Raw genomic sequence first — 16,501 nt, 5'->3', positions numbered from 1 at the left:
GATAGTTTAAGACAACACTGAAATTATGAGTAATATCATTTACCAGGATATACCAGAATGTTAGGAGCTTTATATAGTTTATAGAATATGAATATTAATAACATTCACCCATGTGATACAGCCTAAGAAGTGTTAAGTGTTATTTATTCAATAATGCTTCCCATGCAATTGAACATGCCACATAAGCCCAATTAGTTCTATAATCCTCTCTGAGATGGAGAGAAATAATTTGAGATGTTCCAGAGACCCTCTGAAAAACTCCAAAGTTAGCCAGAGGTCAGATGAACTCCACTTAAAACTTGATCTTTTTGGAAGTTTGTTTAAAAATATTAAAAGTTCACCAATGATGATTAAAGATCTCAATGGCAAATACAGATCACTTAAAGAAACTCACAATTACCAAAAGTAGTTCAATATTTTAATAAAACTTTTTATCCTCTTATTCAGGTTTTTACCACTTTACCTTTAAGATTTCTTAATTAGGTTCAGTCTTACCTTAGAACTTGGTTTAGTTTCAAGTTATGAAAATCTGGAGAGACTATTCTAGATAGACATTTCCAAAGCATTATTCCCATAGAGTTTAGTCCAGACCTCTTTACTTCATTTACTTATATTTACTTAAAGCTTTGTCCCATTATTTTACTTTCTGATAAACTCTGTAACAGGAATAAGGTATTTTTGATTTCTAGTGAACCTACAGGTACAACGAAAGTATTGTACTTAATGTTGATGATTCTAAAGACATGTCTATATAAAAACAAGTTTAAGCTAACTTTTCATACCAAATATTATTTCCATATCAAGTATTTCCTAGATCATGTGAACCTGAAACTCATTCTGGCCAGTTTCATTGTATTTGAGTATTTGTGTAAGCACTTAATTTCCATTAAGCCAATTAAATAGTGCCCCTTTACAAATTAATTTTGGCAGTGCCACGCATCTGTAACACATGTGCAAACACACAAACACGGGGGCCTCATAGTTCCCATTCCAGAATTTTAGCCCTGAATCCGATACAACAGTGTAAGACCCAGTTGTAAAAGAGGGTAGATTCAAGTTGGGTTTCTGGCAGACAGAACCAATCAAGGTAACCTGTCTACATGGTGAAACCATTTTACTAATATTTACGGAAAAGACGCTTCTGTTTCTGTGTGTAGTTTTTGGTGACTTTAGGAGCCAAGTACAACTCCTTTTTCCTTGGAGTATCCCACTCTTGAACAGAACCAGATTTTTTTTTCCTGTTTCTTTTCCCCATTTCATATCAGTAAAAGTTTTAAGTATCACAAAACTGATGTGGCTATAAATGGAGAAGCAGAGGCACATAAGATGAAACACAAAACCCAAAGAACAAACAGAGAATCCTCAATAAACCCTCAAGTTTGGTCTTGGGGGTCTGACATGTGCTAACAACATAATAAATGACCAAAAATGACATAATTAACCTAGCAAGAATAGCAGTGTGTGGTGCACAGGCTCCCAAGATGAAGATCTTTAAGAGGTACTGTGGCCACCCGTTGTTACAATAAGATATCATTTTCCTTTCACCCGTGGGTTCAGAGCTGTAATGGGATCCCTTTCCCAAAATGCACTTCAGAGGACTTTCTTTAGGGATAGATGAAACGTTCCTTCTTTTCCAAGACAAGCAAAACACAAACAAATGCTAACATCCAAAGAAACCCACAAATCAATTCACAAATCAGGTAAAAGTCCTACAATTCTTTCCTCTCCCCAGTGGAATACCCCACAAAATAAACTGGCTTATTCCTGAGAAAAAAAAAAAAGCCCAAAGGTGGGGAGGGAATGAGGTTCCTGGCTGTCCACACTGGAGTGACTTACGCTACCATATGGAGCCCATCAGCTCCCAAATGTTGGTTCTTTGCTCCGATTGCCAGGTATCGGGGCAGCCAGTGCCGCTTCAGGGAATTTTGGAGGTCAGAGCCTCAGGACAGGTGGTCTCGGCAGCTACAAGGCTCCTGGCTGGCTTCACCAAAATTTGTTACCGAGCTGAACCTCATACTGCTCTCTGCGCGACAGGCTGGTAATTGGTAGACAAGTTGTTGGGGGCAAGGAATAATTGCTTTATTTGGAAAACCAGCAAACTGAGAAAACAGTTGACTCATACCCCCCAAAGAACCATCTTGCCTGAATTAGAATTCAGGCTCCTTTTATACTAAAAGGGGAGGGAGTAAAATCAAACACTTCCTGGTTCCCATCAGCCTCCAGCCGGGGTGTGTTAATTTCTTCCTCCCTGCAGTCACTCACAAATGGACCTGGTCAAGATGTTTCCATGAGCTAAACAAAGCTTAATGCTCATTGCTTTAGAAGCAGGATTCCCAGTCGGGCCATTATGTATAATTTAGGCTCACCGGCAACATCCTTTAGTGATTAGCTTGTAATAGAATGCAAAAGGTTCTTCCCTGTTAGAGTTTCGGAAAGAAGATGTTTAGTCCTCCTTTGGGACGTGTCTACTCTGCATGCTCAATTGCTCCGTCATGTCCGAGTCATTGAGACCCCGTGGACTGTAGTCTGCCAGGCTCCTCTGTCCATGGCATTTCCCAGGCAAGAATACTGGAGTGGGTTGCCATTTCCTACTCCAGATCTTCCTTTCCCCGGAATTGAATCTGCATCTCTGGCATCACATTGGAAGATGGATTCCTTATTACCGCGCCACCTGGGAAGCCTCTTTTGAACACATGGGCAGTAGAATACTAACAGCTAACCTTTATGTGTCCCCTTCTTGGGTGCTTAATGCTTTACAAGGAATATGTGCTTTTCCCCTTATGACAACTCTGTCAAGAATAGTAATATCATCCTATTTTGCATAATTACACCCTTTATTTAGTTATAAATACTTGTTTAGATATATAAAAATAACATTTTCCCCTTATTTTACAAATAGTATTTATTCACTATAGAACATACAGACACAAAAAGGAAAACATAAGTAATCCAACCATCCAGAGATAATCACTGTTAGCAATTTGGTATTCCTTTAGTCTTTTTTATATACAGTGCTTATATGTATATGCTTACATATACAATGTGAGTTTCTGTGAGTAGATTCTTATTTATTATGTCTCTCCTTGGGGTAAAGAAGGTAAAACTATCTTTTAACTACTGTAAGTTTGTTTTTTGTGATCTACATCTGGATAAACAACTTGAGATGGAAACAGTCTGATATTCTCTGATATTCAGGGTCAGTTTCCTTTAATGTCCTCATCTAAAAATAGTTCCCCTCTTATTAAAAGCTAGACAACCAGTTGTAACAAAGAGGGCAGACAGAGTTGCTAACAGGCACATGCTTTAAAAGTTACCCCAGACTTCAGCAGCTCAGAACAGCAAACACACATTGTCTCCCAGTTTCTTTGGCTCAGGATCTGAATGGCTTAGTGGGTGTCTCTGACTCAGGGCCTCTCACAGGCTACAGTCAGGATGTCAGCCTGGGCTGCAGTCATCTCAAGGCTTGGCTAGGGGAGGATCTGCCAAGTGACCTGCCATTTGGAAGATCTAGATGGTCCAGTGCTAAACTCACTCATGTGGCCATTAGCAGGCTTCAGATCCTGACTGGCTTTTGGCCAAAGACATCAGGTCCTTACCATGTGAACCTCTTCACATGGGCTACTCGCAGCAGGGCCACTTGCTTCCCTTGAGCAAGGGCTCTGAAAGAGAAGAAGCGAGACCAAAGTCACAGTCTTTTGGGAGCCCAATCATAGCAGTGGTGCCAATTACTTTTATCATGGTCTGTCTATAAGAGGTAAGTCACTTGGTCAGTCTACAATCAAGAGAAAGGATTACACAAAGATATGAGTATCAGGGGCCTTCCCTGGTGGCTCAGTGGTGAAGTGTCCACCTCCCAACACAGGAGATGCAGGTTTGACCCCTGGATCGGGAAGATCCTCTGGAGGAGGAAATGGCAACCCACTCCAGTATTCTTGCCTGAGAAATCCCGTGCACAGGGGAGCCTGGTGGGTTACAGTCCATGGGGTCACAAAGAGTCGGACATGCCTTGATGACTAAACAGCAGCATGACTATTAGGAGGAATGGATCACTGGAGGCCACCTGAAAGACTGCTTACTGCAGTACGCCTTAAATCTTATTTCTTCACAGAGTTACCGTATCTGTTATGAACTGTAAGTCATACTCACTCTTAGTAAGATCAGTTTATGAATTTTAAACAAAACCATACTTTACGTGACAAAGACATGCAAAGGATAACTGTTCTCTTTAAATAACAGTATTTGATGATATGATAAAATAACATGACTTTCTAGAATGACTGCTTTGAAATATTCCTTTACTCTTTTTTATTCCCCCATTTATTTTTATTAGTTGGAGGTCAATTACTTTACAATCTTGTAGTGGTTTTTGCCATACATTGACATGGATCAGCCATGGATTTACATGTGTTCTCCATCCTGATCCTCCCTCCCACCTCCCTCCCCACCCCATCCCTCTGGGTCTTCCCAGTGCACCAGCCCTGAGCACTTGTCTCATGCATCCAACCTGGGCTGGCGATCTGTTTCACACTTGATAATATACATGTTTCAATGCTATTCTCTCAGATCATCCCACCCTCGCCTTCTCCCATAGAGTCCAAAAGTCTGTTCTGTACATCTGTGTCTCTTTTTCTGTCTTGCATATATTTCTCACCCCCTTTTTGAAATATGACTAAATATATTGGAAGTCAATTTTGGATTATTAGATGCAGATTTCTTTTTTACTTGGTAAGTCACAAACATTAATAGGCTGATTTCTCCTCAGTGTGCTTCTAGGCTGCTACCCTTTACCATTTAGTATTAATAGTTTATGTGATGCACATTTTATTTTTAATGATAGTCTTCTGAAAACATAATGGCACATAAGCCACTGGAAAACACAAGCAATTAATTTTTACCTAGAAATCAAAAGTTGGATATCTGAAGCCTCTTGAAAACAGAACAAACAAAATTGGAACACTTTTTTTTTTTTTGCTTTTAAATAATCTAGAGATTTGTTCATTATTCATTTAGTTGGCAGTAGAGTGAGGATGACTTTATCAATCCTAAGTAAAAACAGATCCATTGATCATATCATTTTCCCCAGGAGTTTAGAGATGAGTTTAATTTGACTCAAGGGTAAATTAGTACACATAATACTTAGTTTGACAGCTAACCATTTTAGTGTGTAAGAAAATATATGTATCTCCCAGCAGAAAATAATACTGATTTTAGGATTATCCTTGCCTCGATTTGCTGTTAACTTTGCTGCAGGGTAATAATAATAATGATACATTTCCAGTGGCTTGAACTTGGATTATATTTGCAGTGCATTGATCATCTCTGATGACCCAGTTGAAGGTGAACAAAAGAAAGAATCTCCAGTTGGAGCAGTTACTTCAGATACTCATCAAGATGATGAAATGAGCTCAAAGGAACAAAATGTAGAAGACAACATGCAAGATGACACAAAATCCAAACTGAAAAAAAAGAAAAAGAAGGCTAAAACAGGTTTGTTATCCAAATTAAATGAAAAATGAAAATACATTTTGCCTTGGTAGAAATAACTTGATTCAGGGACTTTTAGTCCTTAAAACTAAAGAAAATCTAGTCCCAAATAGTATAATTGAAAACATAATCTGATACAGAATATTTGATACTTATGCTTAGATTTGTCTAGATTATAGCATTCATTTATTTGTAACTGTGGATCTCTGTGTGACTTGGTCTTACTTGAGTCATCATTAGTAATGTGGTAGTTGCTATTGTGACACAGGTTTCTTCTGTATGTTATTGTCCCTAAATAATTAAGACAGCATTGAAAATTATAAATGGTCAACAGCCAATAAACATTGCAGATTAAGTCTGTCAAACATGCTGTCTTCACAGTTTCTCGTAATTCAGCTTCTTTCTTCCCGCTTTTTGTTTCACCTCTTGCTTTCTACATTCCTTTCTGCTCATTTCTTTTATCTTATTTTTCATTACTTATTCTTGACTTTTTTCTGCTTCTTACATTTTCGTTTTTTTTTTCTTTTCAATTTCCATTTAATTGTCCAAAAATTGAGATTAAAAAATGGGCAATTTTAGAATTTATGGTGCTTATTCATGCAGTTTATGGTGTTTTGTGGTTCCAGTAATTAATTTTTTAAAAATAAAAGTGTATGTATTATATGTATACTACTTAGTTCATTTTCACAAACTGGACATGTCTATAAAGTCATCATCCAAATCAAGAACCAGATCATGAGCACTCAGAAGCCCCCCACAAATTCCCTTCTAGTTCATTTTCCTACAGGAGTGAATACTGTTTTGACATCTAACACAAAGTTAATTTTCCCTGTTTTTCTATTTTAAGATAAATATTTAGAATTATACATACTATGCTCTTTGTGTGTGGCTTTTTTTGCTCCAAATTATCTTGTGTGAGGTTTATACGTTGTTGCATGCACTTGAGCTTATGCATCATCAGTCCTGTTTTTGTACTATGTAGATATCCATTGTGTGACTATATCACAATTAATTACCTATTCTATTGATTAACATTTGAGGTGTTGCTAGTATTAAGCGATTATAAGTAAAGCTATAATGAACATTCTGGTCACATTTTTTAATGAGCATGTGTATACATTTTTTGTTGTTGGACGTATTCTTAGAGTTGCTATGCCATAGAGTATATATATTTTTCACTTTAACAGATACTTCTTATTTTCCACACTTGGGTTATCAGTATTTGAGTTTCCATTGCTCTACATCTTCACTAACATTTATATTGTCAGTATTGTAAAATTTTAGTCATTCTTATAAGTGTTTAGTGATTATTCCATTTTGACTTTGATTTGATTTCCATGGTAACTAGTGCAGTTGAGCATCTTATTCATGTTTATTGACTACTTGGATTCCTTCATAGTAAATTTGTTCAAGTCTTTTGTATAATTTTTTAAGAAATGAAATTGTCTGCCTTTTTCTAATTAAATTGTGAGAATGTTTTATATGACTAGATAACAATTTTCTCATATATATATAAGAATATATTTGCCATATATATGTATATCACAAATATCTTCTCTCTCTGGGTTTTATTATTTTTCTCCTACTGGTATCGATATCTTTTGTAAAACAAAATTTAAGGATTTTATACAGCCCAATGTATTCCATGTTTCTCCCTTTGATTTTAAGTGCTTTCTGTGATATAAGAAATCTTTCCCAAGTCCTGAAGGTGTTTCTCCATATATTATTTTCTAAAAGATTTTTGTTTCAGTTTTCACTTTGAGATTTGCAGTTTACCTGGAATTTATTTTTATGTATGGGGATAGGTAGTGGTCCAGACCCATTATTTTCTCATATATGAATGTGTACTTGGCCTAATACCATTTACTGAAGTGAGCGTCAATATAGTGTTAAATAGAAGTGGTAATAACAAATACTCTTCTCTAGCTGCCAGCCTTAGGGGAGAGCATCCATTATATTACCATTGAGTGTGACTTTGCTATAGACTTTTTTGTAAATACCCCTATTGGATTATTCCTAATTGGCTAATAGTTTTTTTTTCTTTTAACCATTCATAGATACTGAATTTTATCAAATGCTTTTTCTGCATCTATTAACATAATCATATTAATTTTTACCCTTTTTTATATTAATGTGATTGTTATTTGATTATTAAACAATCTTTGTGTTCCTGGCAGAGGTGGGGGAGGCACCTACTTTGTTGTGATGTATTAGCTTTTTTTTTTTTCTAATGTATTACTGAATTTGATTTGCTGATACTTTGTTAAGAATTTTTGTACCTGTGTTCATGAGAGAGATTTGTTTGTACTTCTCTTTTGTTGAAATACCCAGAATTAGCATCAAAGTTTCAGTGGTCTTAAAAAGAACTGGGAAATATTTCCTTTTTCAATTCTCTGTATTTGTATAAACTGGTATCATTTCTTCCTTAAATGTTTGGAAGAATTTGCTAATAAACGTTCTTAGGCCAAGATTGTCTTTGTGGGAAGAATTTTAAATCAGATTTAGTTTCTTTAATAAATATCAGATTCTTCATATTTTCTGTTTCTTCTGTCAGCTTTGATAGACTGTATTTTTTGAGGAATTTGTCTATTTAATTTCAAATTTTGTATGTCTATGGCATCTGAAAGGGTACCCCTTGATACTGGTAATTGGATTTCCTTCGATTTCTTCATCAGTCTCAGGATTTTCAATTTATAAATATTTTTAAAGGACCAACCTTTAGCTTTTATTTTTATTCTATCATAGATTTGTATATAATTTTAGTGATTTCTTCTGTCTATATTATTTCCTTTTATAACTTTCTTTGGGTTTGATTTGCTGTTGATTTCTAACTTTATAAGGAGGATTTTATAAGATTTAAGTCATCCTTTGCTTCTAATACATTAAATGACCATCTAAGCACTACTTTATCTGCATCCCACAAATTTTTGATATGTTCTATATTCTTATCATTCCATAAAAGTATTTCCTAATTTCCATTTAAATTTCTCCTTTGATTACTCATCATTTAGAAGTGTTTTGTTTAGTTTCAGGCAGCAGGTGATTTTCTAGTTATCTCTTTGTTTTGGGTTTTATCTTCCATTGTTTTCAGAGAACATATTGTGAATTATTTCAATCTCTTGAATTTATTGAGGCTTTCTTTATGACCACCTTATGATGAGTTTGGTAAATATGCCATGTGCACTTGAAAAGAATGTGAATTCTGATGTTGTTGGGTATGGTGGTGTCCTGTGTATGTCAGATCAAGTTTATTGTATTCTCATCTTACTTATTTTGTTTTTTTGGTCCGCTTCTTCTATCAGCTATTGAGATGAGCATTAAAGTTTCTAGTATTCTTCTTCATTTCTGTTTTTGTTTGTGTCATTTTTCTCTTTGCAAATTTTGGAGTTTGTTACTGAATGTATATATATGCTTAGGATTGTTTTATCTTCCTATCCAATTGACACTTTTGTCATTGTCATAGTCCATTCAAGCTGCTATAACAAAATACCATGACTGGATGCCTTAAATTGTAAACATTTATAGCTCATGGTTCTGGAGGCCGGAAAGTCCAAGATCAGGGTGCTTGCAGATTCAATGTGGAAGGGGCAAGAGGGCTCTCTGGGTTCTGTTTTATAAGGGCACTAGTCCCATTCGTGAAGGCTCTACCTTCATGATCTAATCATCTTCCGAAGGCCCAACCTCTTATTACTATCACATGGAAGGTTAGGATTTCAGCATGTGGATTTTGGGGAGACATAAGCATTCAGTCTATAGTAATCAATATACAGTGTCCTTTTAATGATTCACTCTCCATTATGGTCTGAGTTTGCATAGAGCACTTTTTCCTTCCCTCATTTCTCTGTCGTCTTCCACAGTGTGCCCCTAAGTGGTCCAACCTAGTTGAGGAGGGCAGCCTTTAGACCTGTGCTTGGTCCATGGGCTCCAGGTCTAGGTGGGGCCCCGCAGTACTCCTTTCTTCTGCCCCCGCATCCCCGAGGCTCCCTGCCAGTGCCGCTTTGCACAGCCTTTGAGCCACTTTGTGTCCGTATTCCTTTCTTTTTTGCCATCACTGATTTTCTTCCCCTACTCTGGCACAAGTGGGATCTCAGCCCTCAGGCAGTGAACTCCTTGGGGACAGGTCCCCAGTAAATGTGAAGTGTTCTTGTGCCCCACTCCTGGGTATCTTCTTGTTTATGATCTTTCTGTGCCCTTAGGTTTATCATCTCACTGTTAGTTCTTCTATACCATCTAAGTGTTTTATGTTCCTATTCTCCTTGGCTTCTTTTGAGTTGTTGAGGTTACTTTTAAAGATTTGCTCCTTCTATTAACTTATTAATTACACATTCTTCTACTTTTTCTTTTCTTTTTTTTCTTTTTTTTGCTGATGCTCTGAGAGCATTAAGTTTATTCTTGACTTATGGTCTAATACAAACTAACTCTCTAAGAGAAATGCTTCTCCAACACTGCTAAAACAGAGTAGTTTGACTCCTTTTGAATTTTGTCAGGTAGGTTCTCTGCATCTATCTCCCTCCTGCCTTCTAGTTTCTCACCATGTATCTTCGACCTGCATGTATTTTAAACTTCACAGATTTTACAGTTACCATTTTGTACAGTTGATATTAATTTATATTCATCCCCAAACTTACTTTTTCCTTTTTTTCCCCATTTTTTATCTGTGCTAAGAATTCAGTTTATTCTTTCTTTTAGTGCAGGCCAGCTAATTCACTCAGATTTTGTTGCGTTAAAATGCCTTTACCTTCATTTTTGAAGCATGTTTGCTAACATACAATTTTAGGTTGCAGGAAGTCGTGTTAATACAGTTGTCTTCTGGGTTCCATCATTTTTTAATCCCAACTGTAATCTTATTTCTGTGCCTTTGAAGGGTCTGTTGTCTTTTTTTGCCCCTTTGTCTGCTCTCTAGATTTTCTGTTTATCTTTGGTTCAGTATTTTATCATGCTGTGCCTGTAGCTTTGTTGGAAGTCACCCTGCTTAGAGTTTACTTATTGATATCATTTATCATTTGTGGAAAATTCTTACTCATTATTGCTTTGAATATGGCTTCTTCATCATCCTCTCCTGTTTTTCTAGATATTTATAATTTCACAAACTCTTTTGAGTTTTGTCCACGTGTTTCTTATGATTTTTCCCTGATGTTCTTTTTTTTTTCATTATGCTTTGGTTTGGATATTTATAATGATTTTTCTTCTGGTTCACTAATCATGCCTTCCTTTCCATCCAATATGCTTTTTTAGATACATCCATTGAATTCCTAATTTCAGGCGATATGTTTTTCAGTTCCATAATGCCTGTTTTTTTTTTAATCAATTTCAATTCTCTATAGAAAGTCTCCATTTTAAAAAATCATTTGTCCTTCTTTCCCTTTGTTTCTTGAGCATATTAATCATAGTTATTTAAAGTCCTTGTGTGCTAACTCCAGTACACATCATCTGTGGGTCTTCTGTGTTTTCTCTTGGATATTGGTCATATAGTCTTGTCTCTTTTATGTCTAGTAACTTTTTTGTTATATGCGGGATATTGTATGTAGAATTCCAGAGTTGCTGAATGATTTTATCTTCCACTAGAGAGGGTTTTCTCTTTCTACTCTTAGGCAGACAGAGTGGACAACTAATTTCAACTAATCTAAGCTAGGTCAGATCTGTGCTGTAGTCTTGGTAAGACCCTATCTCATATTTGCCCAGTTCCTAGGATGTGGCCTTCCAGGTGTTTCAAATTGAGAACCTGGCAGATATTTGCCTTGTTAGCCCTTGAGAACAAGAGTCAGTTTTGCCTTTCAGAGGTTTTCAGCTTAGTCCTTTGGCCTTCTGCCCCATGCAACTTCAAATTTTGGCAGATGTCTTGAGGGAGAGACTGGCCATGTGGTTGAGGCCCCTCAGGTCTCCTAGTTTTGTTACTCCAGCTCCATGTGAACGCCAGAGTCTCTGCTGGCTTCTCTGTCCCCCAGTAGGGGCCTTCTGCCAGGGGCCATGCCTGCATTCTCAACCTCTAGATATGCCCAGAATTGGTAAGTGACCCCAGGTGAAAAGTGGCTGTGGGTGTAAAATCACCATGCCCTCCAGGGCTTCCTCCTTGCCTGCTTTGTTTCAGGCCCTTCCCTCTGGTGAGTCCTTGTTTGCTAAAACAAGACTGGGAGGTTTCACTCCTCTTTAGCCTCTCCCACTGGCCATGTGTTTGAGGCCAATTTTATCACTTAACCCCCAACAGTTCAGTTCAGTTCAGTTCAGTCGCTCAGTCGTGTCCGACTCTTTGCAACCCCATGAATCGCAGCACGCCAGGCCTCCCTGTCCATCACCAGCTCCCGGAGTTTACTCAAACTCATGCCCATCGAGTCGGTGATGCCATCTCATCCTCTGTCGTCCCCTTCTCCTCCTGCCCCCAATCCCTCCCAGCATCAGGGTCTTTTCCAATGAGTCAACTCTTCACATGAGGTGGCTAAGTATTGGAGTTTCAGCTTCAGCATCAGTCCTTCCAGTGAACACTCAGGACTGATCTTCTTTAGGATGGACTGGTTGGATCTCCTTGCAGTCCAAGGGACTCTCAAGAGTCTTCTCCAACACCACAGTTCAAAAGCATCAATTTTTCAGTGCTCAGCTTTCTTCATAGTCCAACTCTCACATCCATGCCTGACCACTGGAAAAACCATAGCCTTGACCAGACGGACCTTTGTTGGCAAAGTAATGTCTCTGCTTTTTAATGTGCTATCTAGGTTGGTCATAACTTTGCTTCCAAGGAGTAAGCATCTTTTAATTTCATGGCTGCAATCACCATCCTCAGTGATTTTGGAGCCCAAAAAATAAAATCTGATACTGTTTCTACTGTCTCCCCATCTATTTCCCATGAGGTGATGGGACCAGATGCCATGATCTTAGTTTTCTGAATGTTGAGCTTTAAGCCAACTTTTTCAGTCTCCTCTTTCACTTTCATCAAGAGGCTTTTCAGTTCCTCTTCACTTTCTGCCATAAGGGTGGTGTCATCTGCATGTCTGAGGTTATTGATATTTCTCCCGGCAATCTTGATTCCAGCTTGTGCTTCTTCCAGCCCAGTGTTTCTCATGATGTACTCTGCATAAGGTTAAATAACCCCCAACAGCCATTGAATTTTTCTGGTTACTCTTTCTCCCAGTGGTGAGCTTCTGCCTTGTCCTCTCCTCGTGTCCTGATCAGAAAATGTCCCAGACACTGAAACAGCCACCAATCTATCAGCTTACCCCCAGTTGGTTCTCCCTCTCTGGACTTTTAGTCCATCTACTGTTCATTGTTTCTCTTCTTTTCTGATGCCTTTAAAAATAAGGTTTTTGCAATTTATTTGGCTTTTTCAAGTTGTTTTTTACCAGAAACATTGACCTGCAACATTCCTGCTGCATTCTGCTCAGAAACAGAAATTGTAGTTATAAACGATTTGAGTGATACATGTTCCACTTAGAAAATACCTAGATAAAATTACTTTTTTGTCTTTGGCTCTCATTTTTTTCTTTCTGTGTTGTTGGTCCTTGTTAGGGAAAACAGAGAAAGATACCTCACCCTATTTTAATGTATTAGTAATGCATGAAGCATTTACTCTCAGAGCGTAGTCTGCTATTGTTTGGCTTTTTCTTTGTTTTTCCTTGAAGTGTCTTTGTGAACAGAGATAAATAAGCATGGATCATAAGCATTAGATTATCTGTAAATCCAGTGTTTATTGTTGAGTATATTGTTACGGGAACAATTAATTATCTCGTTGATAACATTGATTTTCTTCCACACGTGTGGTTTCAGGTGATAATGAAGACACTGATGGTGATGGTGTTCATGGAATAACAAGCCGTGATAGTCCAGTTTATCCCAAATGTTTGCTTGATGATGACCTTGTCCTGGGAGTTTACATTCACCGAGCTGATCGACTTAAGTCAGATTTTATGATTTCTCACCCAATGGTAAAAATTCATGTGGTTGATGAGAATACTGGTCAATATGTCAAGAAAGATGATAGGTAATTTTTTAAAATTGTACAGCCAATCCTTGAAATTGAAACTGTCTACAGTAGAAGTCCTTTTTCTGCCACTAACAGTCATTCCCTGATAGCTCAGTTGGTAAGGAATCCGCCTACAGTGCAGGAGACCCAGGTTCAATTCCTGGGTCAGGAAGATCCACTGGAGAAGGGAAAGACTATCCACACCAGTATTCTTGGACTTCCCTTGTGGCTCAGATGGTAAAGAATCTGCCTGCAATGCGGGAGACCTGGGTTCGATCCCTGGGTTGGGAAGATTCCCCTGGAAAAGGGAAAGAGTATCCACTCTGGTATTCTGGCCTGGAGAATTCCATGGACTGTATAGTCCATGGGGTTGCAAAGAGTCAAGACACGACTGACTGAGTGACTCTCACTTTCAATTTTCATACTAATTGTAGGTGTTCTTCAACTATTGATATTGATCAATATGTCTTATAGAAGAAATGAAGTGACTCTGCTAATTGAGTAATTAATTTTAGGTGGAGGGGAGTTGAGAGAGTTTCTCCGAAGCTTAATGACAATTTATGATATTTAGGTTGCATTGTAAGTCGTCTCATGTTACACTGTAAATCCTTTAGTTGTCTAACCTCATATTCTCATATATATTTTCTTTTGAATATAATGTATTGTCTGTCCCTCAGGTGAGGCAGATGCCTTGAATTTAATTTTTCCTAGTATTTATTTTGTAGCTAATACATGCTTAAAGCCCAAATACAAAGTGTAATAAATGACTGTACTAGAATCCAAAAATATTATTTGCCTGGAAAAATGGCAGAAATGGGAAACAAGAAAATTATCAAAAAGGTTATTCACTTATTCATTTGTCTTGGAGCATAGAAAGAAAACATAACAAACCTTGAAGTACATACAATCCTGTTGTGCTCACATTTTGTTATTTAATTCTAATATACTAACTTATCACAAACTCATTTAATATTCTGAAGGTGTTACTTTATTCTAGCTTTAGTGTGGAAGGATAAATCATACCTCTCATGTTATATTTAAATAATGAAGTAATTCTTTGAAACTGAGAGTATGTAAATGAAAAATGAACTAAGATACTACTACTTTTCAGCCTCATAAAATTTGTAGCTTTCTAGATACATAAAATATTTTTTCCTTATGTATCATGGCTATTTATTGTTTCTGATCATCTCACCTTGAACACTCTAGTTTTATTTTTTTCTCGCCTTCTCAAAATTACAAAGAACTGTGTTAATGGCAGTATTTTTTTGAACAGTGAGCGGCCTGTTTCATCTTACTATGAGAAAGAGAATGTGGATTATATTCTTCCTATTATGACCCAGCCGTATGATTTCAAACAGTTAAAATCAAGGCTTCCAGAGTGGGAAGAACAAATTATATTTAATGAAAACTTTCCCTATTTGCTTCAAGATTTTGATGAGAGCCCTAAAGTCATCCTGTTCTTTGAGGTATGAATTGAATAGAGTGTAAGTTTTAATTAGTATTTTAATAGCACAAATAAATAAGTTTTTATTTTGGGGCTTCCCAGGCACTAGTGGTAAAGAACCTGCCTGCTAGCGCAGGAGACTTAAGAGATCAGAGTTCGATCCCTGGGTCAGGAAGATCCCCTGAAGCAGGCCATGGCAACCCACTTCAGCATTCTTGCCTAGAGAATCCCATGGACAGAGGAGCCTGGCGGGCTACAGTCCATGGGGTCACAAAGAGTCAGACACAGGTGAAGAAACTTTATTTTAGTAGATTTGTAATACAAAAAAGTGGTGTGAGAATTTGAGGACAGCTTGATAATATCCATCAGAAGTCCTTAAAGCTGTTATTCCAACTTTTGGTATTTCTTCTAAAGGATAAATGGCAAGTACTCGAAGATGTGTGTAAGGATATTTATTTAAGCACTGTTTGTAATAGCAGAAGTTTTAAGGAATTCAGTTCATTTCAGCCGCTCAGTCGTGTCCGACTCTGCAACCCCATGAATCGCAGCATGCCAGGAAATAGGTGTCTTCAGTTAACAAGAGGTTTGGTTAAATAAATTATGATTTTTATTAAATTTATGATATTTACATGATATACATATGTATATATTGACTTGAGCTAGCCACTACATATTATATGAAAATAGTTTTCAAAATAGTGTTGGAATACATAGAACAAGATGTTAAATACCTGTAAGCTTGATGTTAATGTTTGTCAACTATGAGTCTAGGTTACAACTTGTTTTTACTTCGTCATATATTTTTCTTATACTGTCAATGTTTTTTTCATTGGGAATGTATTACATTGAAGACAAGTTTAAGCATATAAAAAATAGGAATAAATTGGAGTATATAGTATGTTTTAAGCAGTCTTCTATAGATTTGTTACCTCAGCTGACCTTTTGATAAGCACCAGTAGGTTCAAAGTGATAGTCTCTGACAAGAACCTAGAACACATGTTGTCTCTGTGGCTGGTTGGTTGGAAATCCATGAAGTTTAATACTCAGACAAGATGGAGATGTGAAAGAAAATCTTTTGAGAAGCCTAATAAAAACATATCTAAAGAGAAAATACACAACTTAGGAAGTTGATCCAAGGAAGAATCTGCAGATAAGGCCATGAGTTTATTAAACAAACAAGTCTTTGAAGTCTGTGCTCATACATTCAAAAATGAGCAAAGCCTAAGAATTATATGCCTGGTATATTTTTGCCAGGACTATATTTGAGATAATACTTTGTCTTGAGTTTTAAATAAATCTTAAAAGATTTATTGGTAAAAGGTAAAGTGATCAGAAACAGACCTTACTAACTGGATGAGTTAAAAGTGAGCGAGATGAGATAAAAATATTTTTCTTCTAAGTGAGGGTTTTTAAAATTTTAGTAATATTAGAAAATATTAAATTTTAGATAACCTAGTATACTGTGAAATAATTTTTTATGCTTACTTACAGATTCTTGATTTCTTAAGCATGGAAGAAATTAAGAGTAACTCTGAAATTCGAAACCAAGAATGTGGCTTCCGGAAAATCGCCTGGGCATTTCTCAAGGTATCTTTTTCAAATCTTCAAATGTTATGGGT

The 16,501-nt window shown here is 36.9% G+C and overlaps 1 protein-coding gene across 8 annotated transcripts in view; it reads left to right on the top strand.

Moving 5' to 3' along the window:
- The window catches only part of AHI1 (Abelson helper integration site 1), a 209,137-nt gene that overhangs the window by 22,069 nt on the left and 170,567 nt on the right, over nucleotides 1–16,501 (top strand). For all 8 annotated transcript variants that reach the window (XM_043456928.1, XM_043456931.1, XM_043456929.1 and 5 more), the window contains 4 exons: nucleotides 5,306–5,487; nucleotides 13,240–13,453; nucleotides 14,712–14,904; nucleotides 16,374–16,469. In XM_043456928.1, coding sequence (XP_043312863.1) covers nucleotides 5,306–5,487; nucleotides 13,240–13,453; nucleotides 14,712–14,904; nucleotides 16,374–16,469 — 685 coding nt within the window. The remainder of the gene's footprint in view (nucleotides 1–5,305; nucleotides 5,488–13,239; nucleotides 13,454–14,711; nucleotides 14,905–16,373; nucleotides 16,470–16,501) is intronic.

Source organism: Cervus canadensis, chromosome 33 (genome assembly GCF_019320065.1).
Source record: "Cervus canadensis isolate Bull #8, Minnesota chromosome 33, ASM1932006v1, whole genome shotgun sequence".
Taxonomy (NCBI): Eukaryota; Metazoa; Chordata; class Mammalia; order Artiodactyla; family Cervidae; genus Cervus; species Cervus canadensis.
The sequence above is the reverse complement of the archived record's forward strand: the minus strand, read 5'-3'. Positions and strand labels throughout refer to the sequence as shown.